The 27,653-nt window shown below is 39.0% G+C and overlaps 1 protein-coding gene and 1 long non-coding RNA gene across 2 annotated transcripts in view; one reads left to right on the top strand and one right to left on the bottom strand.

Annotated features, from left to right (window-relative positions):
* LOC148776419 (uncharacterized) overlaps positions 1–27,653 on the bottom strand; it is a 166,986-nt gene that overhangs the window by 96,315 nt on the left and 43,018 nt on the right. The gene's annotated exons all lie outside the window — the stretch shown is intronic.
* HIF1A (hypoxia inducible factor 1 subunit alpha) overlaps positions 19,146–27,653 on the top strand; it is a 48,440-nt gene continuing 39,932 nt past the window's right edge. The window contains exon 1 of the mRNA XM_055435408.2: positions 19,146–19,551. Coding sequence (XP_055291383.1) covers positions 19,517–19,551 — 35 coding nt within the window. The 5' untranslated portion in view covers positions 19,146–19,516. The remainder of the gene's footprint in view (positions 19,552–27,653) is intronic.

Below are 27,653 nucleotides of genomic sequence, written 5' to 3'. Positions count from 1 at the left end.
ACTATCTCATCCTCTGTCGTCCCCTTCTTCTCCTGCCTTCCATCTTTCCCAGCATCAGGGTCTTTTCAAAGGAGTCAGTTGTTCACATTAGGTGGCCAAAGTATTGGAGTTTCAGCTGCAACATCCATTCTTCCAATAAATAATCAGGACTGATTTCCTTTAGGATAGACTGGTTTGATCATCTTGCTGTTCAAGGGACTGTCAAGAGTCTTCTCCAAAACCACAATTCAAAAGCATCAACTATTCAGTGCTAGCTTTCTTAATAGTCTAACTTTCACATCCATACATGACTACTGGAAAAACCATAGCTTGGACTAGACGGACCTTTGTTGGCAAAGTAATGTCTCTGCTTTTTAATATGCTGTCTAGCTTGGTCACAGACAGCTAGTGACTATATTGGAGAAGGCAATGGCAAGCCACTCCAGTACTCTTGCCTAGAAAATCCCATGGATGGAGGAGCCTGGTAGGCTGCAGTCCGTGGGGTCGCTAAGGGTTGGACACGACTGAGCGACTTCACTTTCACTTTTCACTTTCACACATTGGAGAAGGAAATGGCAACCCACTCCAGTGTTCTTGCCTGGAGAATCCCAGGGACGGGGGACCCTGGTGGGCTTCTGTCTATGGGGTCACACAGAGTCGGACACGACTGAAGTGACACAGCAGCAGCAGCAGCTTGGTCATAGCTTTTCTCCCAAGGAGCAAGTGTGTTTTAATTTCATGGCTGCAGTCACCATCTACAGTGATTTTGGAGCCCCCAAAAATGAAGTCTCTCACTGTTTCCATTGTTTCCCCATCTATTGGCCATGAAATGATGGGACCAGATGCCATGATCTCAGTTTGCTGAATGCTGAATTGTAAGCCAACTTTTTCACTCTTCTCTTTCACTTTGATCAAGAGGCTCTTTTGTTCCTCTTCGCTTTCTGCCATAAGGGTGGTGTCATCTGAGATTATTGATATTTCTCCTGGCAATCTTGATTCCAGCTTGTGCTTCATCCAGCCCAGCATTTCACATGATGTACTCTGCATATAAATTAAATAAGCAAGGTGACTGTATACAGCCTTGATGTACTCCTGTCCCAATTTGGAACCAGTCTGTTGTTCCACGTCCAGTTCTAACTCATGCTTCTTGACCAGCATACAGATTTCTCAGGAGGCAGGTCAGGTGGTCTGGTATTCCCATCTCTTGAAGAATTTTCCACAGTTTGTTGTTATCCACACAGTCAAAGGCTTTGGCATAGTCAATAAAGCAGAAGTAGACATTTTTCTGGAACCCTCTTGCTTTTTTGATGGTCCAGTGGAGGTTGGCAGTTTGCTCTCTGGTTCCTCTGCCTTTTCTAAATCCAGCTTGAACATCTGGAAGTTCAAGGTTCACATACTGTTGAAACCTGGCTTGGAGAATTTTGAGCATTACTTTGCTAGTGTGTGAGGTAAGTGCAGTTGTGCAGTAGTTTGAACATTCTTTGGCATTGGAATGAAATCTGACCTTTTCCAGTCCTGTGGCCACTGCTGAATTTTCCCAATTTGCTGGCATATTGAGTGCAGCACTTTCACAGCATCATCTTTTAGAATTTGAAATAGTTCAAGTGGAATTCCGTCACCTCCACTAGTTTTGTTCTTTGTGATGCTTCCTAAGGCCCACTTGACTTCACATTCCAGGATGTCTGGCTCTAGGTGAGTGATCACAACATGGTGGTTTTCTGGGTCGTGAAGATCTTTTTTGTACAGTTCTGTGTATTCTTGCCACCTCGTCTTAATATCGTCTTCTGTTAGGTTCACACCATTTCTGTCCTTTATTGTGCCCATCTTTGTATGAAATGTTCTCTTGGTATCTCTAATTTTCTTTAAGAGATCTTTAGTCTTTCCCATTCTATCTTTTCCTCTATTTCTTTTCATTGATCATTGAGGAAGGCTTTCTTATCTCTCCTTGCTAGTCTTTGGAACTCTGCATTCAAATGGGTATATCTTTCTTTTTCTTCTTTGCCTTTCGCTTAGAGTTTTTTTCACTTTGCCTTTTCTCAGCTATTTGTAAGGTCTCCTCAGAAAACCATTTGCCTTTCTTTTTCTTGTGGATGGTCTTGATAACTGCCTCCTGTACAATGTTACAAACCTCCATCCATAGTTCTTCAGGCACTCTGTGTATCAGATTTAATGCCTTGAATCTATTTGTCACTTCCACTGTGTATACTTGGAAGGGATTTTATTTGGGTCATACCTGAATGGTCTAGTGGTTTTCCCTACTTTCTTCAATTTAAGTCTGAATTTGGCAATAAGGAGTTCATGATCTGAGCCACAGTCGGATCCCAGTCTTGTTTTTGCTGACTGTATAGAATGTCTCCATCTTGATATAATCAGTTTGATTTTGGTATTGACCATCTGGTGATGTCCACGGGTAGAGTCATCTCTCGTGTTGTTGCAAGAGGATATTTGCGCTGACCAGTGTGTTCTCTTGGCATAATTCTGTTAATCTTTGCCCTGCTTCATTTTGTACTCCAAGGCCAAATTTGCCTGTTACTCCAGGTATTTCTTGACTTCCTACTTTTGCATTCCAGTCCCTTATAATGAAAAGGACATCTCTTTGGGGTGTTCTAGAAGGTCTTGTAGGTCTTCATAGAACCATTCAACTTCAGCTTCTTCAGCATTACTGCTTGAGGCATAGACTTGTATTACTGTGATATTGAATGGTTTGGGAAATGAAAGAGATCATTTTGTCATTTTTGAGACTGCACCCAAGTACTGCATTTCAGACTCTTGTTGACTATGAGGGCTACACCATTTCTAAGGAATTTTTGCCCACAGTAGTAGATATAATGGCCATCTGAGTTAAATATACCCATTCCATTCCATTTTAGTTCATTGAGTTCCTAAAATGTCGATGTTCACTCTTGCCATCTAATTTACCTCGATTCATGGAGCTAACAATCCAGGTTCCTATGCAATATTGTTCCTTATAGCATTGGATTTTACTTCCATCACCATCACATCCACAACTGGGCTTTGTTTTTGCTTTGGTTCTGTCTCTTCATTATTTCTGGAGTTATTTCTCCACTCTTCTCCAGTAGCATATTGGGTACCTACAGATCTGGGGAGTTCATCTTTCAGTTTCCTATATTTTTGCCTTTTCATCCTGTTCATGGGGTTCTCAAGGCAGCAGTGCTAAAGTGGTTTGCCATTCCCTTCTCCAGTGGACACGATTTGAAAGAACTCTCCACAATGACCCATTGGTCTTGGGTGGCCCTACACAGAATGGCTAATAGTTTCATTGAGTTAGACAAAGCTGTGGTCTAATTCAATTTTAAATTAAAACTAGGATTCTGGAAATTTGGATTATAATCTTATCTCTGTGACTAATTTTCTGTGAGATCTCATGCCATGAACCTATTTCTTAGAGAATTATATTCAACAGTTTTGTAAACCGGCTTTGACTATCAAATAAGATGATAGATGTGAAAGTGCTTTAAAAATATTAAATGTACTAATCAAAGATGAAGGATTATTATTCTCATTAATTAAAATTTTGGTCTTTGTCCATCTACTACTAAGTAATGACATTCATTCTGTATTTCTCAGTTTAATTTTTTTGAAGCTGTGAGTTAAATTATTTTAGGTGAGTTTTGTCATACAATTTTGGAGCTGGAAGGGACTTTGAAGATTCTATAGCTCAAATCCCTCATTTTTCAGGTGATAAAATTGAGTCCCAAAGAATCTAGATAGCAGATGGGATAAAACATCAGGTATCCAAGATATTGATGCATGTGTCATACTTATTTCATCACATCAAAGAAGAGTGCTCTCAGATATTATGCTTCCTATCAGAAATTATTCAATGAACAGTTGTCCACCATGCTTATTCCATAGGCTTCCAAGTAAGCTATATGATATTTATTACCACCACTCCTTATTCCAGGATCTTTTCACACTAGTGTTCATGGAGCCCAGGTTTTTGGAGGTCGACAAAATGGTATTTATTGACTTCCTTTTTTGTTCTAGGTACTATTCAAGGCATTAAAGATTTAGCATTCAACAAGACAGAAAACCACTGCCAGAGCTTATAGTCTACTGAAATACTGGGCATAAAAGGATACATGTGTTGTTAAAAGTAACCTATTCTCTCAGGCTTATAAGACACACAGCTAATACTCTTTTGGGCAGTATATTTCTTTAGTTGGGAAGCTCTATTGGACCACTGCTTCTCTGTATTGGGTTAATATTCAAGTTTCAGTCTTCCAAGAGGTAGTTTGCAAGTCTTTGAGTCTTCTAAGAATATGTCTATGGAAACACACATGCAATGTGAGAACCACCTGTATGTCTCATATCTGCCTTGTACAGAATGACACATGTATTTTGCTTATACCCTTGGTGGCATTCATTTCCTAAACACCCAGCAGCCCTTGGTTAAGCAGGAAGAAGAAAAGAGCCAGCTTTTAAAATCTGGGTCTGACCATTTTATTTGCTCTCTACTTTTCAGAGCAGAGAGTATTCATTCAGCTATTTTATCCTCTGGATTCTTCTCCTTTGAACCAGCTGGCAATCAACTGCTATATTTGTTCTTCTGGTTGGAGTAGTGAGAACAGGGTGTGTAAGGCTCTGAGAAACAGAGCTGGGATCCAGGAGCCAATGGGCCACTGACAGAGCTGAGATGAACAAGCAAAAGCTAAGGTGTAGACAACTCTCTGATGATCAACTAATTGCTAGTTAAAGTATAACCTGGTGGGAACGATAGCAAGTAAAGGGTCAGAAATTAAAATAGTGGAACAGCGAACAGGTGGTGAGTCTCCTATGATCGTGTCAATTTTAATTAACTTCATTGGGGTATAATTCACAAACAATAATATAAATCCATTTTATGCATTTGATGTGTTTTGAAATATGGATATACTTGTGTATCCACCATGACACCAATATGATAGCTTTCAGGATGGATTCCTGTTTTCCTACAACATAATTTTCTCATTTGGTTTCTCCTAGAGGTCCTAGGCAAAGAAGGCAATGGCAAGCCACTCCAGTATTGTTGCCTAGAAAATCGCATGGACAGAGGAGCCTGGTGGGCTGCAGTCCATGGGGTCGCTACTAGTAGGACACAACTGAGTGACTTCACTTTCACTTTTCACTTTCATACATTGGAGAAGGAAATGGCAACCCACTCCAGTGTTCTTGCCTGGAGAATCCCAGGGACGGGGGAGCCTGGTGGGCTGCCGTCTATGGGGTTGCACAGAGTCGGACACAACTAAAGTGACTTAGCAGCGGCAGCAGTGGCAGAGGTCCTAGGATAGCCAAGCTCTGGGATTGTCTGCTCCAACAGAAAGTATCAGGGAAGTTCCAGTAGCAACAAAACCTTAAGGTAAAATCTTGTCCCTGAAGCTGGTTGCCATAGATATTGCTAACAGGATCTGGACAGGGATTGGAGAACACCCATGCTGCAAGGATCACAGATGTTCCACTGCTTGGTCACATGGGTAGTGTAGAGGGAATAGTCAGGTCATGTATCCAGATGCTTATCCAAATACAAAACCTTTTAATAACTTACTGGAATGTCTTCCTTTTATCTCTCACAATCCCAAGAGTGTAGGCAGGAAACAGGTGAAGGTGAGGATTGGGACTAGAAGGTATTGGTTGAAGTAATGAGAGACAATGTCTGTAATTCTCAAGATCCACCCCAAACCTTGGCACATAGGACATGCTCAATATCCTAACCCCTGATAATAAGGTAACGCTGTGAAGCTTTGGCTGCCTTGATATTGCCTTGTAATTCACACTTACACAGGAGAGTAGCTAACCTGTTTTTGCAAGTCTGTGTATAAAATTAACCAACTTCTTGCAACTGCCTCTGGTTCTTCATAGGCAAGTTCTGACACACTTAACCAAAGGATCTTTATAAATTTTCCAATATAAGAGCCAAACAGCTAATGTTTCTGCATTACCCACACACACACAAAATCAAAGGGAAAACATTATCCACCCAAAATTTGGAAAATTTGAGTTGTGGCTTAGGGCACATGGAAAGAAAACCAAGCTAGAATAAATATTAGGCAATGTAAGATCCTTCTTTTCTTTCTCCTTTAATTTTTCTATCAGTTTTTCATTTATAAATGCTTATTTGAAAATCCCTGGGTAAAACAAAAGATGCAACCTGTAGTGGAAATTATCATTTTAGAAGGAAAATACCTTTTAAATGGCATATTAACTGGCACTTTTAATATTCTGTTAGTGTTTTCTTCCTGATAGAAACCACAGTTGTTTTGGAGAGGATGACTAGACTGCAAAGTATATAAAAGTAGCACTTCTGACATAATACTTATTTTGGGATTCTCTCACCTACCCTCAGTCATCTGACTGCTGGAATCACTATTAAAAAAAAAAGTTTTCTTTGTAGCATCAAAACAAAGTTGGATGGAGATGTACAGAAATTCTGGGAGGTTACAGTCTAGCAAGAGCTATTGTTTATCAGAATTTTGGTAGAAATTCAGCAGATTGTATTTTGAACTTGAAGATTTTCTCTTCTAGAGATATGTGAGCAAATCTGAATTTTGGCCCCAAATAAGCAATAATTATATAATATTAATTCATATCACAACTATAAATGCTAAAAATCAAGCAAGCAAATTCTTAAAACTCCTAATTTAGAATTCTTAGATTCATAGTGTACTTTTCACCCTTCATTTTCATAAAAATCAGATGGAGCTAAGCTGGTTTGAACCAGGTTTTGAAATTGTTAATTATTCACAATAAACAGACTTCATGTCCTTGCAGGTAGAAAAATAGAATATATGATATTTATGGCTTCCCTGGTGGCTCAGACGGTAAAGAATCTGCTGCAATGTGGGAGACATGGGTTCAATTCCTGGGTTTGGAAGATCCCCTGGAGGAGGGAATGGCAACTCACTCCAGTATTCTTGCCTGGAGAATATTCATGGACAGAGGTGCCTGGCAGGTTACAGTCCATGGGTTGCAAAGATTTGGACACAACTGAGCAACTAAGCACAGCACATCATGATATGTAAAATCAGAGTAGCTGCTGTAGAGATAGTAAGGATGAAGAAGAGAAAAAAATATTTTTTAACTGGTTAGAATAGTGTGTATAGGTAGAAAGCAATATTCTCTATTTATAATTCATTTAAGGTTGATAGCTTCCATGAACAGAAATTGACATGGTAGGGTTTTCCCAAAGCAAACTGTATTATGAAAATTAGTCTTTCTAGCTGTTGAATCTCTCTACTAATCTAGATAAACTCCATTTTATTTATCAAATTTAAGAGATCTTTTTCATAGATGTTAATGTTATATTAATTTTACTTTAAAATTCTTGTGATTTTGCATTCTTCTTTATTGTACATCTGTTTTTTATAAATATTGAAATTGTTATATACAAATTGAGAAGAAATAACCTACAAACAATATCACATCAAATGAATTCAACAGGTAGACAAAGCATGTACTAGTCCATCATTTGTACAAAAGGGAAAGGACATGAGACAGATTTTTTGGTGTATTAATTGAATATTTCTCTGTAGACACAAATAATTGGTAACAGCAGGTCCTTCTACAAAGAAAGAATAGGCAAGAGAAGTCAGGACAACTTTTTTATATTTGTTCATTTGCTGCATTTGATTTTTTTCCTAGTCAAATGCATAACACACCCACACAGGTAGTTGTATTACTTGGCTTTTCCTCATTCTAAAATAGACACTAGGTTTTTGTCCCCCCAGCCCCCTCTTCTACTGCTCTGAGCATTTTTCGCCACGCAGGTATCACAGTTTGAATAACATAAAGGCGTGTCATGGTTTCACTGATTCCTAGCTTTTTGACTTTGTATTTCTAGCTCTTTGACCATAAACTTACTGTTCCATAATGGTACACCACAATTTCTAACTCATAAATGAAAGAGCATTTCTAAAAATCCTTAGCACAGTGCTTAGAACATGGCCAGTGTTCAAGAGATAATTGTTCTTTGAACTGGTTGCTATCCTATCTTCTGGGGCTGCCAAGATAAAATTTCTGTCCATAAAAAGTCTCTATACTCTATGTGCGTGCAAAGTCATTTCAGTCATGTCCGACTGTGTGTGGCCCTATGGATCTTAGCCTGCCAGGCTTTTTGGTCCATGGGATTCTCCTGGCAAGAATACTGGAGGGGGTTGCCATGCTCTCCTCCAGGGGGATCTTCCTGACCTAGGAATCAAATCTGCATCACTTACATCTCCTGCATTGGCAGGTGGGTTCTCTACCACTAATGCCACCTGGGAAGCCCCTCTACACTCTATAATGGAGCACAAACCTGCATATTAAGTGAGAAGTATATGTCTGGCCATAATAGAAGGGTTACTATATATATTGAATCAATGAATTAAACATGATATGTTTTAAATATGCTAACATATTGGTGTGGTCTGGGATGGGATGGGGGCTAGGAAATGGGCAAGGCAGATTTTTAATAAGCATCTTTTTTTTTGGTTTATTAAATTATCAACTTTTATACAGATGAAAAAAGTTGAAATCCTGAAAGTATTTGGATCAGATCAAGAGGTATTAATTCCACTTATTTTCAAAGAAAAGACAGTTCTCTTTTCTCTTATGTCTTTACTTTCTAGAAATGAAAAAACTTAAGAAGCTGTGACTTTTCAGAATCTCCCAACTGACTCTGATATTGGAAAAATATTCAAAGATCACTTTTCTTCCTAATCAAAGGGATGCTTCATCAAGATTTATTCCTACAAATTTAAGCCCTTTGCTTTATTCAGGAATATATGAAAATTTGACTTTGGGAGAGTATTTCATTTTTCTTTTGTAATCAATAGATTTTATTTCTTATAGTAATTTTAGGTTTACAGAAAAATTAAACAGAAAGCACAGAGAATTCCGATGTACTCCTTCTTACTCCACTTACAAACCCACAGTTTTCTCTATTACTGACATCTTGTATTGGTGTGTTACATTTGTTATAATTGATGAACCAAGATTGATATATTGCTATTGAGTAAAGTCCACAGTTTACATTAGGGCCCGCACTTTGTACATTTCAATGAGTTTTGCCTTATGCATAATGTCATGTATCCACCATGAGATTATCATACAAAATAGTTTCTCTCCCCTAAAAATCCCATGTGCTACACCTATGCATTCCTCCTCTCCTCCTCCTAGTCTCTGGCAGCCAATGGTATTTGTTCTGTCTCCAAAAGTTTTGCTTTTTCCAGAATGCCATATAGCTAGAATCATACAGAATGAAGCTGTTCCAGATTGGCTTCTTTGACTTAGCAGTATGCATTTAAGGTCTTCCTTAAACATGCTTTTAATGCCATTCAGTGGCTTGATAGATCATTTCTTTTTAGCACTGATTGATAGTCTATTGTTTATCCATTTACTTCTTGGCAAGTTTCAGTTGCAAATTCTTCACAATTAGGAATAAAGTTGCCATAACTATTTATGTGTAGCTTTAGTGTGAACTTAAATTTTCATGCTCCTTTGGGTAAATGTCTAGGAGTGTGACTGCTGGATTATATGGTAAGACTATGTTTGCTTTGGAAAAGACAAACTGTCTTTCAGCATGACTGTACCTTTGTGCATTGCTACCTGCAATGAATGAAAGCTTCTAGTGCTCCTTGTGTTAGCATTTGGTTATATTCTGGATCTTAGCCATTTTAAATATGTAGTGGTACATCACTGTTACTTAATGTGTAATTCCCTAACAAGATATGATATTGGACATTTCTTTTAGGCTTGTTTTCCATTTGTATATATTCTTTTGTGAGGTGTCTGTTCAGAATTTTTTCCCAGTTTTTAATTGAGTTATCTATTTTCTTATTGTTGGGTTTTACGTTTTTTGTATATTTTGGATAGAAGTCCTCTATGGGAGATGTTTTGCAGATATTTTCTGCCAGTGTGCGGCTTGAGTTTTCATTTCCCTAGCTGTGTCTTTTGCAAAGTAGAAGTTTTTAATTTAATGGAGTCCAATTTAGCTATTTTTCATTCATGGATCATGTTTTTGGTACTAAAGTGAAGGTCACCTAGATTATCTCCTATGTTATCATTAAGAAACTTTACAGTTTTGCATTTAACATCCAGGTCTAGGATCTATCTTGAGTTAACCTTTGTGAAATGTGTAATAAGGTTGAACTCTAGATTCACTTTTTTGAATGTAGGGTTATTCCAGCACCATTTGTTGAAATGGCTATTCTTTATCCATTGGATTGCCTTTGTTTCTTTGTCAAAGGTCATTTGGCTATTTTTGTGGGGGTTATTTCTGAGTTCTCTATTTTATTTCACTGCTCCATTTGTCTACTTTTCTGACAATAACACTCTGTCTTGACTACTGTAGCTCTGTAGTAAATCTCGAATTTTGGTAGAGTCAGTCCTCCTACTTTGTTCTTCTTCAGTACTGTATTTACAGTTCTGATCTTTTGCCTTCCCATATAAACTTTAGAATCAGTTTTTCAATGTTGCAAAGTAACTAGCTAGGGATTTGGATTGCATTGAGTCTATAGATCAATCAGGGGAAGAACTGATATCTTAATAATTATGAGTTTTCCTATCCATGAACACGAAATCTCTATTTATTTAGCTCTTCTCTGATTTCTTTCATTAGAGTTTCATAGTTTTTCTCACATAATGAGTGATAGTCACTCAGCTGTGTCTGACTCTTTGTGACCCCATGGAGCCTGCCAGGCTCCTCTGTCCATGGAATTCCAGGCAAGAATCCTGGAGTGGGTTGCCATTTCCTTTTCTATTTCCTCACATAAGTCTTGTACATATTAAGTTAGATTTTTACCTAAGTATTTCTTTTGGAGGGGGCTGCTAGTATAAAGAGTCTCACGTTCCCCCACCAACTTAACTGAGATATAATAGGCTTATAATACTGTGTAAGTTTAAGATGTACAATGTGATGATTTGACACATGAATCTTCTGCAAAATTCTGAGAACTCTAAGGTTGGTTAATACATCCTTTACCTCACACAATTACCATTTTCTGATAGTTGTTCTTGTTATGGTGAGGACCTTAAAACTCTACTCTCATAGCAACTTTCAAGTATACAATATAATATCATTAACTATAGTCCATAGTATTGTATGTTTTTAATTCAAATTCCAATTGCTTATTTCTTTATTTAGGAAAGCAATTGATTTTTTTATATTAACCTTATATCCAAATCTTGCTATTATTGATTATTCATTCCAGAGTTTTTCTGTTTGTGTTGTTTCTGTGAATTTTATTTATTCGCCTTGTTCTTTGTTTCTTTTTTGTCTTCTACTCCTTTTCTGCCTTCTTTGGTTTTAAAAAGAAGCTTTCATTGTGATTCATTCTATGTATTTTCTCTCCTCTCTTGGCATATCAATCATATCTAAAAAAAACTTAGTGGTTGCTCTAGAGTTTACAATATACTTTTATAACTAATCCAAATCCAACATTATATTGCTTCATCAGTAGTGCAAATACCTTTCACTAGCATTTTCTCAATTCTTCCCTCCTATCCCTTTTAATATCCCTGTCACTCATTTCATTATCTGTAAAACATAATCACCAAATATACCTTTACTATTATTTTTCTGAACAAACTGCTATTTACTAGATCAACTAAGAATCAGTTCAGTTCAGTCGCTCAGTCGTGTCCGACTCTTTGCGACCCCATGAATCACAGCACGCCAGGCCTCCCTGTCCATCACCAACTCCCGGAGTTCACTCAAACTCATGTCCATCGAGTCGGTGATGCCATCCAGCCATCTCATTCTCTGTTGTCCCCTTCTCCTCCCACCCCTAATCCTTCGCAGCATCAGAGTCTTTTCCAGTGAGTCAACTTGTCACATGAGGTGGCTAAAGTATTGGAGTTTCAGCTTTAGCATCAGTCCTTCCAATGAACACCCAGGATTGATCGCCGAATAAGAACATTAAAAAAAATTATTTTACCTTCATTTATTCATTCCATAATATTTTTCTGGTTTTTATGCAGATTTGAGTTTCTAATTTATATTACCTTCCTTCTCTCTGAAAATCTTCCTTTAACATTTTTCATAAGGCAGATCTACCAGCAATACATTTCCTCCATTTTATTTCTCTTCACTTTTTTTTATATTTGTATTTTTCTCTCTGATTTACTGTCTGTCTTTTTATTTTATTTTTATTATTATTATTTTTTAATTTATTTATTGGAGGCAAATTACCTTACATTAATATATTGGTTGGTTTTGCCATACACTGACATGAATCCGCCCCGGGTGTACATGTGCTCTCCCTCCCGAACCCCCCTCCCACCTCCCTCCTCCCCATATCCTCCCTCCATGTCATCCCCGTGCACCAGCCCCAAGCATCCTGTATCATGCATCGAACCTGGACTGGTCACTTATGATAATATACATGCTACAATGCCATTCTCCCCAATCATCCCACCTTCCCCCTCTCCCACAGAGTCCCAAAGACTGTTCTATATGCCTATGTCTCTTTTGCAGTCTCGTATACAGGGTTCAGGTTACCATCTTTCTAAATTCCATATATATGCGTTAGTATACTGTATTGATGTTTTTCTTTCTGGCTTACTTCACTCTGTATAATTGGCTCCAATTTCATCCACCTCATTAAAACTGATTCAAATGCATTCTTTTTGATGGCTGAAAAATACTCCATTGTGTATATGTACCAAAGCTTTCTTATCCATTCGTCTGCAGATGGACATCTAGGTTGCTTCCATGTCCTGGCTATTATAAACAGTGCTGCAATGAACATTGGAGTACATGTGTCTCTTTCAATTCTGGTTTCCTCTGTGTGTATGCCCAGGAGTGCGATTGCTGGATCATATGGCAGTTCTATTTCCAGTTTTTTGAGGAATCTCCACACTGTTCTCCATAGTGGCTGTACTAGTTTGCATTCCCACAGTGTAAGAGGGTTCCCTTCTCTCCACACCCTCTCCAGCATTTATTGCACGTAGACTTTTGGATAGCAGCCATTCTGACTGGTGTGAAATGGTATCTCATTGTGGTTTTGATTTGCATTTCTCTGATTATGAGGGATGTTGAGCATTTTTTCATGTGTTTGTTAGCCATCTTTATGTCTTCTTTGGAGAAATGTGTGTTTAGTTCTTTGGCCCGTTTTTTGATTGGGTCATTTATTTTTCTGGAATTGAGCTGCAGGAGCTGCTTGTATATTTTGGAGATTAATCCTTTATCAGTTGCTTCATTTGCTATTATTTTCTCCCATTCTGCAGGCTGTCTTTTCATCTTGCTTAGAGTTTCTTTTGCTGTGCAGCAGCTTTTGATTTTAATTAGGTCCCATTTGTTTATTTTTGCTTTTATTTCCAATATTCTGGGAGGTGGGTCTTGGAGGATCCTGCTGTGATTTATGTCGGAGAGTGTTTTGCCTACGTTCTCCTCTAGGAGTTTTATAGTATCTGGTCTTACATTTAGCTCTCTAATCCATTTTGAGTTTATTTTGGTGTATGGTGTTAGGAAGTGTTCTAGTTTCATTCTTTTACAAGTGGCTGACCAGTTTTCCCAGCACCACTTGTTAAAGAGACTATCTTTTGTCCATTTTATATTCTTGCCTCCTTTGTCAAAGATAAGGTGTCCATAGGTGCGTGGGTTTATCTCTGGGCTTTCTATTTTGTTCCATTGATCTATATTTCTGTCTTTATGCCAGTACCATACTGTCTTGATGACTGTGGCTTTGTAGTAGAGCCTGAAGTCTGGCAGGTTAATTCCTCCAGTTCCATTTTTCTTCTTCAAGATTGCTTTGGCTATTTTCTCTTCACTTTTGAAGAATAATTTCACTGGCAATAGAAACCTAGATTGGTGTTTTGTGTTTTTCTTTTCCTTTTAACAGTTTAAATATTTCACCCACTCTCTTCTTGCTTGCATGGTTCTAAAGAGAAATCCAATATAATTCTCATTCTTCCTCCTCTAGAGGTAAAATATTTCCACTGCCCCATAACTTCTTTCAAGATTTTCTGTCTTTGCTTTTCCGGTTTGAACAAACTTTTTTTTTTTTTTTTTTAATATTTATCCTATGTGGCATTCTCTAAATTTCCTGGACCTGTGGTTTGGTGTCTGTCATTAATTTTGGAAAACTTTCAGCCATTGTCTCTTTACATATTCCTTTTTCCTTCTATATCTCTTCCCTTCCCAGGATTTCCATTACAGTTAGGTTACACCTTTTATAATTGTCCCACAGATCTTAGATATTTTGTTCCATCTTTTTCATTGACTTGTTTTCTTGGCATATCTTCAAGTTCATTCATTCTTTTCTTAGCTATGTCCAGTCTACTGTTGAGCGCATCAAAAGCATTATTTCTGTTACGTTACTTTCAATTTCTAGTATTTTTTTATTCTTCCTTAGAATTTCCATTTCTCTGCTTACTTTATTCATCTTTCATATAGTTCTTTTTCCATTAGATCCAGGAGCATATTAATTATAGTTATATTAAATTCTTGGTCTGATAATTATAAAATCTTTGCCATATCTGAGTCTGGTTTTAATGTTTGGTTTATCTCTTCAATTATGGTTTTTGCTTGTTAGCAAGTCATAGTTTTGTTGTCGAAAATCATACATAGAATATCAGGTAAAAGGAACTTAGGTAGATAGGCCTTTACTTTGAAATTTATATTTGTTTGGCCAGAAGATAGGCTATGCTATTGTTTGCTGTAGCTGTGGTGTCTGAAGCTAAAATTTCCTCTAGTGTCCTTGTTTTTGTTTCTCTTGTTGCTTTTGCATATCCCTAGTAACTCTTTAACTAGGGTCTGAGGCTTGCACTTCTCTTAGCTGTAATCCTCTATTATTACCCAAGAGCCCTACTGATGTGGTGATATGGCAAGGTGTGGGAGAAGAGAAACATGCGATATAGTCCTGTGATTAGGGATCAGCTGTTTTGTGAGACTGAGTTGAGCACTTTCCTTCTCTCACGTTGAAGGCTAAAAGGGGCTGGCATTGGGTGGTCCCTGTTCCCTAACGCACATTCAGTTCAGTTCAGTTCAGTCGCTCAGTCGTGTCTGACTCTCCGCGACCCCATGAATCACAGCACGCCAGGCCTCCCTGTCCATCACCAACTCCCGGAGTTCACTCAAACTCATGTCCATCGAGTCGGTGATGCCATCCAGCCGTCTCATTCTCTGTCGTCCCCTTCTCCTCCCGCCCCCAATCCCTCCCAGCATCAGAGTCTTTTCCAGTGAGTCAACTCGTCGCATGAGGTGGCCAAGGCTCTGGTAAAATAGTTTCCCTTGAGGATGGATCTTGTTAAGAAAAACAGAATGCTCTGAAAGTATTTCAGAAGGGTTATTTTTTCACTAGCCATGCAAAAAGTAAGATATTTTCCTCTGATCTTAACACTGATAATCTCTTAGTTTCTCAGAGTTGAATTTCAAGAAAGTTGTGGGGCTCCTCGAAGGCTGAGCCTCCTTTGCAGTTTTTAACTCTCAAGCAGGTCCACTAGAGCCTCCAGCAGTTCCTCACTTGCAGTTTAAACTGTTCCTACTGATATTGGTTGACTCCAGCTGTGATGTTGACTTCAACTTCTGGCTTTTGTTCCTGGTAAACTGTGATCCTCTGGTAAGCTGTGACTCTCTATAACTGTCTGTCTGTCTCTCCCACTTTCAGGGTGGCAGTTTGCCCTGTGGCCTCATTTCCCTGGTGAATCTAAGATGAGTTGTTGGTTTTCAGTTTGTTAAGCTTTTTTTCTTACTGTGAGGATGGATGCTTCCAAGCTCCTTACATGTTGGACCAGAAACTGAAAATCCTTTGACATTCCTTTGTAAATTTATGCTTAAAATACCTATCATAATAGAAAAGTGCTAGTGTCAAGAAAGCTGATCGCCGAAGTATTGATGCTTTTGAACTGTGGTGCTGGAGAAGACTCTTGAGAGTCCCTTGGACTGCAAGAAGATCCAACCAGTTCATTCTAAAGGAGATCAATCCTGGGTGTTCATTGGAGGGACTGATGCTAAAGCTGAAACTCCAATACTTTGGCCACCTCATGCGAAGAGCTGACTCACTGGAAAAGACTCTGATGCTGGGAAGGATCGGGGGTAGGAGGAGAAGGGGACGACAGAGAATGAGATGGCTGGATGGCATCACCGACTCGATGGACATGAGTTTGAGTGAACTCCGGGAGTTGGTTATGGACAGGGAGGCCTGGCGTGCTGTGATTCATGGGGGTGCAGAGAGTTGGACACGACTGAGCGACTGAACTGAGTGTCAAAATCTCAGTGTATTCTTATTTTCCAAAACTTCAGACAAATATACATATTTATTTTCTGTTTTGATCCTTGAAAGAAAAGAAAAAGAGAATTTTTAAATGTCTATTATCTGCTAAGCACTTCCTTCCAAATGATATGCTTTTTTGTTGTTCTTAGACTAGATAAAGATGGAGCAGAGGAGGAGAACTAAGAATAATATTAAGCCAAAATCACTTGCTGACCATTAAGTCTTGTTATATAGTTTGATGCATTTTAAATGATCTGAATCTGATGTGTTTCACTCTTTAAAAGGTTCAACACTCCATGTTACTTAGTACTAAAATTTCAGGTTTTATCCTGCCTCCTCCTGAGTCACTGTCTAACTTCCTACTATAAATATGGGTTAAGGGTCAATTGCATCATTTTCGAGTAATCTTTCAGCTTACTTAGAAAGTTCTGCAAAGTGACTTGGAATGAAATTTGAACACTTACAAAGATTAGAGAGTAATCAAATATGATTGTTTGCTAAGGTTTAGTCACATTATAATCATCTAAATGCATTTGTTAATGGATGTTTATAGAGAGGATAATTTAAAATTTTATCCCATAGGAAATTTTGCTTTTTAGAATTGTTAGTTAACAGAATTGATTAAATTAAGGTATACCATTTAGCTCCTTTTTGATTATGTGAAAACACAAGCTGAATATTACTGCTTTCCAAGTTCACTTGTGTGGGTAAACACAAATATACATACATACACACATAAAATACTGAATTTTATATATTTTTGAAAGGAAAAGTAAACTGAGCAAATGTAATGACTATCCAAAAATATCTTTGCTGATTGGATTAGCATTCTGCTGCAAACTTTAAAAAATGACTTAGATTTGATATTACAAAAGGCTCACTTTTCTGTTGTAATAAACACTATACCCTTCAGGTATGATTACTGGCCAGATAGAATTTCTTACCAGTAAAATAAAAAAGGAAATGGTTGAAGATCTCTGCAATCATGGTCATATACAAGTGTGGGAACACTGTGAGCAGTTTCACAGTTGAAAACAAAGAATATATGTGAATTTATATTAATATAATCGGCAGTCTTGGATAGTTAAAACTTGTGACCTTTGGTAGAAGCCCAAGTAATTACCACTAGCAGTGGCACAAATATGGAGGTAATAATAATGATAAGAATAATGAAAACACAACCCTAACAATACTAATGGCTAACATTTATTGATAGTTTATTATGTGCCAGGTATTGTTCTAAGTACTTTACATGTACTGTCTCATTTAATCATGCCCTGATTCTGTGGTTTAGACATAAATGAGTAAACTGAGGCACACATTACATGACTTGTTAGTAAATATCAGAGCTGGTACTTAAGCTCACTCTTAACTCTGGAATTAGTGTTCTTAACACTGAGTTTTTCGAACATTAAACAATTGTTAATTTACACAGTCATTCTTTTCACGATTAAGAAGGAAAACATGAGTAACTATTTTTGGTCCTTTCCTTTTTTCAGGCATTTCCCATGTTACTTTTCAAGAAGGCATGTCATTCAGAGTTGTAGATCTGGAGGGGGAAAGTGGCATTAAGATCAATCTTTAATCCTATCTCTATGGATTTGCTGATGAGTTAAAAATATGTGTTATGTGAATTGATTTTTGTCTTATCAGAGTTTATGTAGACCATTGTTACGTAGACCATTGTTTTTATATGACAATATAATTGAAATTTCCTCAGATATCCACATTAATTTATAATCTGAAGCCAGATTGTAGCAATATAACTAACAAGGCAAAGGTGAGAAGTAAAATAATCTAGTGTCAAACTGGAGATATGTGTGCAATTCTCCTTTGTTGGACTCAAAACACATTTCTTTTTCATTTCAAAGACTGATGGGCTTGAAAAGTAGGCTTCAAAAGCCAAGTAGTGATTAAGTCTTATCCAGCAGCTTTCCAGGTCATGTTAGCAAATAGGCAATACTGCTGCCACTGAGTTAACTCTGGTGCAGGTCTCCTGCTTAGGTCTTGGTAAGGGTTTTCCTTCTTCTTTCCTGTCTACACGGTGATCTCAATTCAAGGTGCCAAGTCCCAAACTAAGGGCCATCTTTGCCTTTTTCTAAATCCATCTAAGATTATTTTCTACCCTTTGAAAAGCAACAAGAATATAACCGTCCACCTAAAGCCATTTTTCCTACTCTTCCCCCGCCCCTGAAATTCAGGTTTGTACTTTTTTAAAAGTCACTTACACCTATTTGTATTGCTTAAAATAATTTCAGATTCTAAGAGTTCCTGCTGTCTTAACTACTTCCCTTGAGTGGCTTACAGCAAGAGGAGCTTGTTTATTTTATATTTGCATTCGTATTTACTCAGGAATCAAACTTCATCACAGAGAAACTTAATGGATAAAGAGAGTACCCTAGTGTTATATGGCAAAGGGTGCGGTCGGTGACATGGCCTGGTTGGGTAACCTGGCAAGAAAGACCCCACTGTAACACATCTGAGTAGAAGGACCGAGGGTTTCCTGCCACGACGCAAAAAAGTCTGCTTTTCTGAACTGGGACTTGGCAGAGCGGGCGGCAACCCTGCACAGCACAGCTGCCGAAAAGAAAGAGAACTGGAGACTTGCTGCACCGACAGCAGGAAGTGTGATGCGGGCTTGAGACCCAAACACCGAAATCCCTTCTCAGCAGCGCCTCCCAAAGCCAGCCACTGCTTTCTCTAGGAGAAGGCGCAGAGTCCCCAGACCCAGACTGGCCGCACCCCATCTCCTTTCTCTTGCCTCCGCAGCGGCACACAGACGAGCACGTGAGCGCGGCAGCGCGTCCCAGCTGTGCCTCAGCTGACCGCCTCCTGATTGGCTGAGACCGACGTGGGCTGGGGTGGGGACTGGCCGCCTGCGTCCCTCGCCATTGGCTCTCAAGGAACCCGCCTCCCCCTCAGGTGAGGCGGGCTTGCGTGAGCGCGCGCCGGGCTCCGCGGGCGCGCGCCCCCCAACACTCCCCTCCGCGCGCGCCGCCGAGCGCGCCTCCGCCCTTGCCCGCCCCCTGCCGCTGCCTCAGCTCCTCAGAGCACAGAGCCGCCTCGTCTGAGGGGACGCGAGGATCGCCGTCGCTGCCGCTTTGGCCAGTGCGTCGGCCCGGGCCCTGACAAGCTGCCCCAGGGGAGGCTCTTCGGAGCCGGAGTTGGACCTCTGCGATTGCCGTCTGCTCTCCCTCCTCTGATCTCACGCGGGGTTTCCCGCCTCGCAGCCCCCACCTCTGGACGTGCCTTTTCTCCCCTCCCCGCGTGCGGAGGGAGCCAGCGCTTAGGCCGGAGCGAGCCTGGGGGCCGCGGGCCGTGAAGGCATCGCGGGCGACCGATTCACCATGGAGGGCGCCGGGGGCGCGAACGACAAGAAAAAGTAAGCCCACTCCCCTCCGCCGGCCGCCGTTCCCCCCCGGCGCGCCCGCCCGCCGCCGGGGGCTCGCGGGCCGGCCTCCGCGCCCCTGGGGGCCGCCTTTTTGTTTCTGCCTCTCTCCCCTCCTCTCTTTCTCCCCCAGCCTCGCCGGCCGGGCTCCCCACTGTCCACGTCGCCATCTTGTCGTGGGGGGGTGGGAGACGCGTCTAAAGTGCTTTCGGGGGCCGGGGGCCGGGGGCTGGGCCCTGCTCGCCTCCTTTCCCGGCAGCCCGGGCCTCGCGTCGCCCTCCCTACCCGCCTCAAACCCCCGGCCTGCCGCGTGCCCTGCTCCGGGTGGACTTCCCCCAGCCTGAAAACCCCGGGAAGAGAAATGAGCCGCAGCTTGGTCGCCGCCACTTGCACCCGAGCTTCCGCTCCTTCCCGCCCCCATCTTCTCCTGTTCCATTGAAAACTCGGCCCCGGGGCGGCCCTTGCACGCAGGTCCTGGCTTCAGTGTGGGTTCGGGGCCCTGGGTTTCCGACCTAGGAGCTCGCGTGGTTGGTTGGGAGAGATCTTGCTCTGCGGTTGTCCGGCCAGGCGGGTGTCTTTGCCTTTGTGCATTAGGGATTTGCCGCGGTGGCCTGGGATGCTAACTTTTTCGTTTGCACGTGCAGGTTTGGTTTTGTTTTGTTTTAATCGCGTTGAAAAACTTGCCTAGAGCAGGACTCGGAGTAACGGGAATTTAGAGAAATAGTAACATTTTAATGAGAACGTCAGAATTGGATACCTGTGTTTCTATCACCTGTCATGAGAGCCCAGATGTTAAGTGAATTATATGCTTCATTCATTCTTGAAAATATCTTAGTGAAAACGTAGCGGGTGGCTAAATTCAGGCAAACGCTTTTAATGAGTTTGTGGGCGGGGGGACGTATATGGGTATATGATCAGAGCAAATGAAATGCAGCACTAAAATGTTGCGAAGTTTTTAGATTGACCCGACTGATTTTTCTGAAATTGAGGTATATTAAAATATACGCGAAGTAAATAAATAACCATCTTGTTAGAACTTAATGCAAGTTTTAAAAACACCTCGAAGTTTGAGTCTTAACTGGTGCATTATAGGATTAAGAATTGTGAGTCCAACCAGTGGAATTAAGTGCCCCCCCACCCCCGCCACGTCCCCCCACCTTTTGGTTCACTCTGGTATTTTAACCTTTGAGGAAATTATTTTAAGGAATTGAAGATTTATGCTAAGAGTTCTGGTTAGTAGTCTGGCTTTACTGTTAAGTCCTTGCACTCTTCTGGGACAGATTAAGTGCCCTAATCAGTATCAGCAGAAGATAAACTTGTTTATGTTCCTGCGATTTTGTGGATTCTTTTTTGGTCTGTCTCTAATAGAATGATAAGTTCTCAGTTTGTATACACCAGAGAAAGCGTGTATAAAATTTAAAAAGTGAGTAAACAAATCTAGACCTAATTCCAAGAGTTGCCAGGAATTAATTGCAATTAATTTTGTAGAGGTGATTACAAGGCTTTTGATGAAATGATGAGGCTGCTGTAAACCTCAGGCACATCACCTCAGTGTATTGTCAATATTCTGTCCTTAGTGCTTAAACATAGTTAACATTGTACATGAAGTTACGCACCAGTCAGTCCCTTTTTGTATTCCTTATTGTACTTGTGGGCTTCCCTGGTGGCTCAGAGGTTAATGCGTCTGCCTCCAATGCGGGAGACCCGGGTTGGATCCCTGGGTCGGGAAGATGCCCTGGAGAAGGAAATGGTAACCCACTCCAGTATTCTTGCCTGGAGAATCCCATGGATGGAGAAGCCTGGTAGGCTACAGTCCATGGGGTCGCAAAGAGTCGGACACGACTGAGCGACAGAACAGAACATTGTACTTGTATCTCCTTTGCAGTTCATAAGTTGAGAAGAGCATAAGCAGCTTTAATATAAATGAATTAATTACCTACTGAATTAATCACTCCCAAGTCTAAACCAGTTCTTAATTTTCCTCAGTCCCATTTGTTATTTGCAAAATATTCTCATTTGAAAATTTAGCGTAAACTTGAATTGGATTTAATGTTTCTTATTACAGAAGTTGTTATAACTGGTAAATTAAGTTAAACACAACAAATGGTACTCAACAACTTATAGGTACTGTTTGTTAGAGAGGTCTTTTTTTATCCTTTTCTAACTAACAATTTTAAAACTTTTTAAAAAGAAAATTGGGAGATCGAGGGGCAGAGATTTTTCTCCTTAGAATTTTTTCACTAAATGAGCCTGTAGGGTGCAGGTGGGGGAGACAAATTTGTTTTTTTTAAAGGAGAGCTAGGAAACTCAAAAGCTAAAGAATTAGAAGAAATCAGAACAAAAGTTGGGTATGGCTATAATAAATTTCACATAGGAAATTTCATGTTGACTGCTTAGTAATAAGGATTGGATTTATAGCACATTAATATTGAATTTTCGATTTCAGTGGAATATCAAGAGGTTCATTGTTGTTCTCTTAGGTTTCAGGGCAGATTCCTTCAGAGTTTTCAAACCATAGTTGTATCATTAAAGTAAAATCTCTGAGAACGGATATTCCTTAACTTCTTAACTTTGGTCATTAAAAATCAAGAACCTCTCATTCACTAGTGAACATTTTTCTTGTTACAGTTTTACTTTGATTTCCTCTTTGAAGAGGTTGCCTGATGGTTGAGAGCTTAAGATTTGAACTTGACACCTCTGAGTCCAGCTTTTTACTTGTTAGCTTTGTGAGCCTGGGCAAGTTTTTAGTGAATGCTTGCTTCTGAGCCTGTTTCCTCCTTTTGAAATGATGGTAATAATAGCAGCCATCTTAGTGGTTATTGAGAAAATTAAATGAGATAATGCCTAGTGCTTGGTTTAGGAGTCTTGGTAACATTATATACTTGAAAGTAGATGTTACTTGTTAAAGTTTTAATTGAACTTCCACAGCACTTAAAAACTTTTTGGTTTTGCAAGTCCTTCCAGATATTTGTGTTACTTCCTCTTCTCCCTACTTTCTTTTCTTTATCTCCTAAAAATGAAAAGACTATCATTGGACCCAGAAGTTTAAAGGGATTCTTTTTAGTTAAAACAGTACCTGAATTATGTTGGCATCTAGCATCAAGTATTCTTGAGCATCTGATCTAGTGTCTACCGTAGGCCCCCTTTTTTCACATTTCCTTATCCCCTTGTTTCCTCCCGAAATAGGCTACTAAAAATTTTCTCTGGACTTCAGAGACTGGAGTCATAATCACATATACTAGTCAGACAGTTCATTTTAGCAGGGTATGTGCAAGGCACTGCAGTCTTACAAATGGCAGTAACAAACCTTTTTGTGTATGTGTGTCTTGATGCCAGTTTGGAGTAGACAGTTTTGTAAATATTAATCTTTCCTAAATATGATGAGTTGATAAAATAAGTGTGGTAAAACATATGAGTCTACATAGTAGAAAAAGTGTCCTTACCAAGATCATTGGCTTTTATCTCAAGGCAAGGCTTCAAGTCTGTATTATTTATCTGTTTTTTGTAGCTTAATTTGTATAATATTTATATTAGTGCATTCTTCCACATGTATTTGTTTACTGAACTACCACGTTGTTTTAGATTAACTGTGGTAGTTCATTACTGGTCCACTACGAGGCATTTTGTGCAGTTTAGGTAACATCCAATCTTTCTACCTGTTGACTTTCATTGTCCTTGCAGCTCTATTGGGGTTTGGGCTCAAGGTAAAGATTTCGTGGTGACATTCTATTGTATGCTAAGAATGGTGTGTAGAAGGCTGAGGAATTAGTCTCTTGACTGATATTTTTCAGAAGAACTTATAACAGTCTATGTTTGGTGGTAAAGTAAAAATGTTACCATGCATGGGTATTAAAGATTTGGGTTAGATTATTGTGCTTGTGTATACACTTGTCCTCTTAAAATGTAATTTTAAAAAATTTAGATATTTAAAGTACTATATTCCTTGTCTGAGATTGTTAACATAGGTTTGGTTTTCCAAGCAGAAGAAAATACTGACTTAAACATGTTGTTGGATTAGTTTTCTATTAAGAAATTGATTTTAATTCATAAGAAGAATGCTTTTTTCCCTTCTTTTTTTTCTTTTGTAAACATTGGGACTGATTATCCAAGTTGGTGGATTTTATACTTAGCCTTCTGCTGTTTGTGATGTATGTGTTGTATGTTTTCTACTTAACTAGAGGGTTAGAAAAAAGAATTTGAAACTAAGATAAGCAGTAAAAGTATAATGATAATTTTAAAATTTGTTTTAGGTCTTGGAATTTTAAAAATAATTGTATCTCTGTCTCTTGGAGCATCAAAAAATTAAGTTTTTTGTATGTGCATTGAGTTTTATATTAAAAGTTGTGTTTTCTGCAGTAAAAAATAATAAACATATCTTTGCCAGATATGATTCTTTTAGAAAAACTATAAAATTAATTCAATAGAAACATTTATAAGTGATTACCTCGTGACTTTTTTCTCCCATAGCTTTTAAAATGATTATGGGGTTTTTTAAGTTGTGGTTTTAAAAACAACATAAAATTTCCCATCTTAACTGCTTCTAAATGTACAACTCAATAGTGTTATGTATATTCACATTGTTGTATAACCAATCTCTGGAACTTTTTCATCTTGTAAAATTGAAACTCTATTAAACAACTATCCCCAATTTCTCCCTCTTCCTACCTTTTGGCAACCATCATTCTGCTCTATGAGTTTGACTATTAAATCCCTCTTATAAGTAGAATCATACAATTTTTGTCTTCTTGTGACTGGTTTATTTCATTGGGGCTTCCCTGGTGTCTCAGATGGTAAAGAATCCACCTGCAATGAGGGAGACCTGGGTTCGATCCCTGGGTTGGGAAGATCCCCTGGAGAAGGAAATGGCTACCTACTCCAATATTCTGGCCTGGTGAATTCCATGGACAGAAGAGCCTGGCAGACTACAGTCCGTCGCAAAGAGTTGGACATGAGTGAGAAATTTTCAGTTCACTTCTTTCACTTAACATAATGTCCTTAAGATCACCCATGTTGTAGCATGTGTGAAAACTTTCTTCCTTTTTAAGGCTGAATAGTGTATAACATATTTTATTTATCCTTTCATCTTTCAGTGGACACTTAGATTATATCGACAAAAAGAATCAATTAACAATCTATAATAGAAATAAGAAAGGGTTTTCTTTGAACCAAACTGAGGACTATAGCCCAGAAGACAGCCTCCCAGATTACTCTAAGAAACTGCTCTGGAGAAGCATGGTTTCAGCACAGTTTATGTCTTGTCAGAACAATAGGGATACATTCATTCAAGCTTTCCAAAAAAAAAAAGCCACAGATCAGCATGAACACAGCGAGTCAGTATGTCCTTGGCACCTGGGAAGGGAGTCTTATCATCCAAGAAGTACCAGCTTTGGCATCCCAAAGGGAGGCATTTAATCTTTTTTGCCCACAAATATATTTTTTAATTGAAGAAATCACTTGTAGAACAAAAATAGACATAACTTTTAAATCAGTGGATGAAAGAAAACACCATTTAGCATAGAAAACAAATGGTAATAGAGCAAGGAAAAATGAAAAACAAGCACAGGGCAAAATGACAGAACTGAAATCATACTTCTGGTCAGTGTGCGCCCCGCCTTTTTTTAATAACTGAAGCATATGTACAGTGTATATTTGGTAAACCAGTCTGTTCTAATTAGCATAAAATTTTAAGTTAACTCATGTACAGCCAGAATGATTTCTTCATACCGCAATATGTGAAAATTTCTATTATCAGTTGCTTCCACTTGTTAACTATTGTGAATAGTGACTCTATGAACATGGGTGTGCAAATATCTCTTGGAGATCTTGTTTTCAGTTATTTTGTACATATTCCCAGAAGTAGATTGCTGGATCATATCATAACTCTTCTTTTAAATTAAGGAGCTGCCCATACTGTTTTCCATAGTGGCTGCACCATTTATGTTTCTACTGGCAGTGCACAGGGGTTCCTATTTTCTCCACATCCTTCCCAGCACTTGTTATTTTTTTGTTTTTACGATAGTAGCCGTCATAATGTATATGTTGAAGTGGTTGTGTTTTTAAGGATTTGCTTATGGATAATTAACCAACTTAAAACAACAGAGAACAGTTGCTCCTAGAAGCTTTATCAGAAGTGAGGTTAAGCATTTGTAAAATGAGAATTAAGTTTTTCTAGTGACTTTGAAAGATCTGATGTACCAGTACTTTCTCAGAAGAGTATTTAGTGTTTAAAATGGTCTCTACTTGTTATATTGTTGCTAAAGTCCCATTTCATTAGTAACTTTGTTTTAAAAGTACTTGAAACAATAATTGAAGTGGCTTACTTATATTAGAAAACTGTTCTCAAGATGTTATGTTTTCTTTGCTCTGGTGATCTCACCTGTTATGAGTGTCTTCATTTAAAAATTTCACTTGGTTATAATATTAAACATAAAGATTGTTCCCAAGTATGATTTTGAAAATTTATTGTTTCATAAATGGGACAGAATTTAGTAATGAAATATAATTCACTGTAGTTCTTGCAGTTTTACTGTAGTTCTACCTATTGGTTTGGAAGTTACAGTATTTAAAATGACTACTACTAGTTAATATTGAGTTTCCCCTTATTAGTGACATTTCCATGTGCTTCTCCACTTTTTCTAATAGTTTGTGAGAATTTGTTTTTCCAAATGAATCATACTACGGTAAACATAAAGTTTAAAGGCAGAACGTTTAAATCTTTGAGTTGAGTGTATTTCTGCTTATATATAGATCTTTTCTTGAGAATTCAGATGCTAAGCAAATTTCTTTAAAGTGATTCCTTTCTCTTTTTTTCAGTTGTGAAATTGAAACATTTCAATGAACAAGGTCACAAATAGACCTAACTTGAAAGTTGTAATGTGAAAGAGATTACTGGTATACTGTGACCTCTTAATAAGTATTTAAATGAGTAAATAAACAAGGAGAATAACTGCGTGAACAAAGAAAGCAGAGAATGATTTTAAGAGGATTTTTTTGGAAGTCATCGTTGCTCTTCTATGTTGCTCTTTTCATAGGAATTTTTCTTACGCTGGGGCGTCTGCATCATCTTTTGTGCTACTTTAGAACCTTCTTGAATCTTGAGTTTTAATTTTTTTGTCACTTAAATATTTATGCTGTTTATTAATACCAAAGGAGAAGGGGACGACAGAGGATGAGATGGTTGGATGGCATCACCGACTCAATAGATGTGAGTTTGAGCAGGCTCTAGGAGTTTGGTGATGAACAGGGAAGCCTGGCGTGCTGCAGTCCATGGGGTCACAAAGAGTCGGACATGACTGAGTGACTGAACTGAATTGATTAATACCAGATCAGAAAACACATTGTGTTAATAAATATAGCTATGTAACATGTACAAGCCTTGAAAATATTTCAATACCCTATCTTAAGATATGTTAAAAACTAATTCTATATATGCAGTGTGTGTATCTTAGTTGATCAGTCATGACTGACTCTTTGCAACCTGATGGACTGTAGCCCACCAGGCTCCTCTGTCCCTGGGATTCTCCAGGCCAGAATACTCGAGTAGGTTGCCATTTCCTTCTCCAGGGCATCTTCCCCACCCAGGCATCAATCCCAGGTCTCCTGCATTGCTGGTGGAGTCCTTACTGACTGAGCCACCAGGTACTCTCCTATATATGCAGAACACCAAATAAAAAGTTTATATTACTACGATGCATATGTGTATGGTTGTGGAAAATCAGCTAGGTAACTGTGGAAGATATCTACTTTTGTTTCATCTTTAGCAAACATTTCTTACAATCTACTCTAAATGTCTAGTAAGTTTAGATCAGTTTATATTCTCTAGCAGTATTTGAGAGTGTCCTTTTCTTATACTTGATCATCATTAAAGTTTGTTTTTAATATGAAACACTGGCTGTTTGTTAGTATATTGCTGCTGCTGCTGCTGCTAAGTTGCTTCAGTCGTGTCCGACTCTGTGCGGCCCCATAGATGGCAGCCCACCAGGCTCCGCCATCCCTGGGATTCTCCAGGCAAGAACACCGGAGTGGATTGCCATTTCCTTCTCCAATGTGTGAAAGTGAAAAGTGAAAGTGAAGTCGCTCAGTCTTGTCCAACTAGT

The sequence above is a fragment of the Moschus berezovskii genome, chromosome 9, assembly GCF_049115385.1.
Source record: "Moschus berezovskii isolate FMDL1 chromosome 9, NW_MosBer_1.0, whole genome shotgun sequence".
Classification (NCBI taxonomy): Eukaryota; Metazoa; Chordata; class Mammalia; order Artiodactyla; family Moschidae; genus Moschus; species Moschus berezovskii.
The sequence above is the reverse complement of the archived record's forward strand: the minus strand, read 5'-3'. Positions and strand labels throughout refer to the sequence as shown.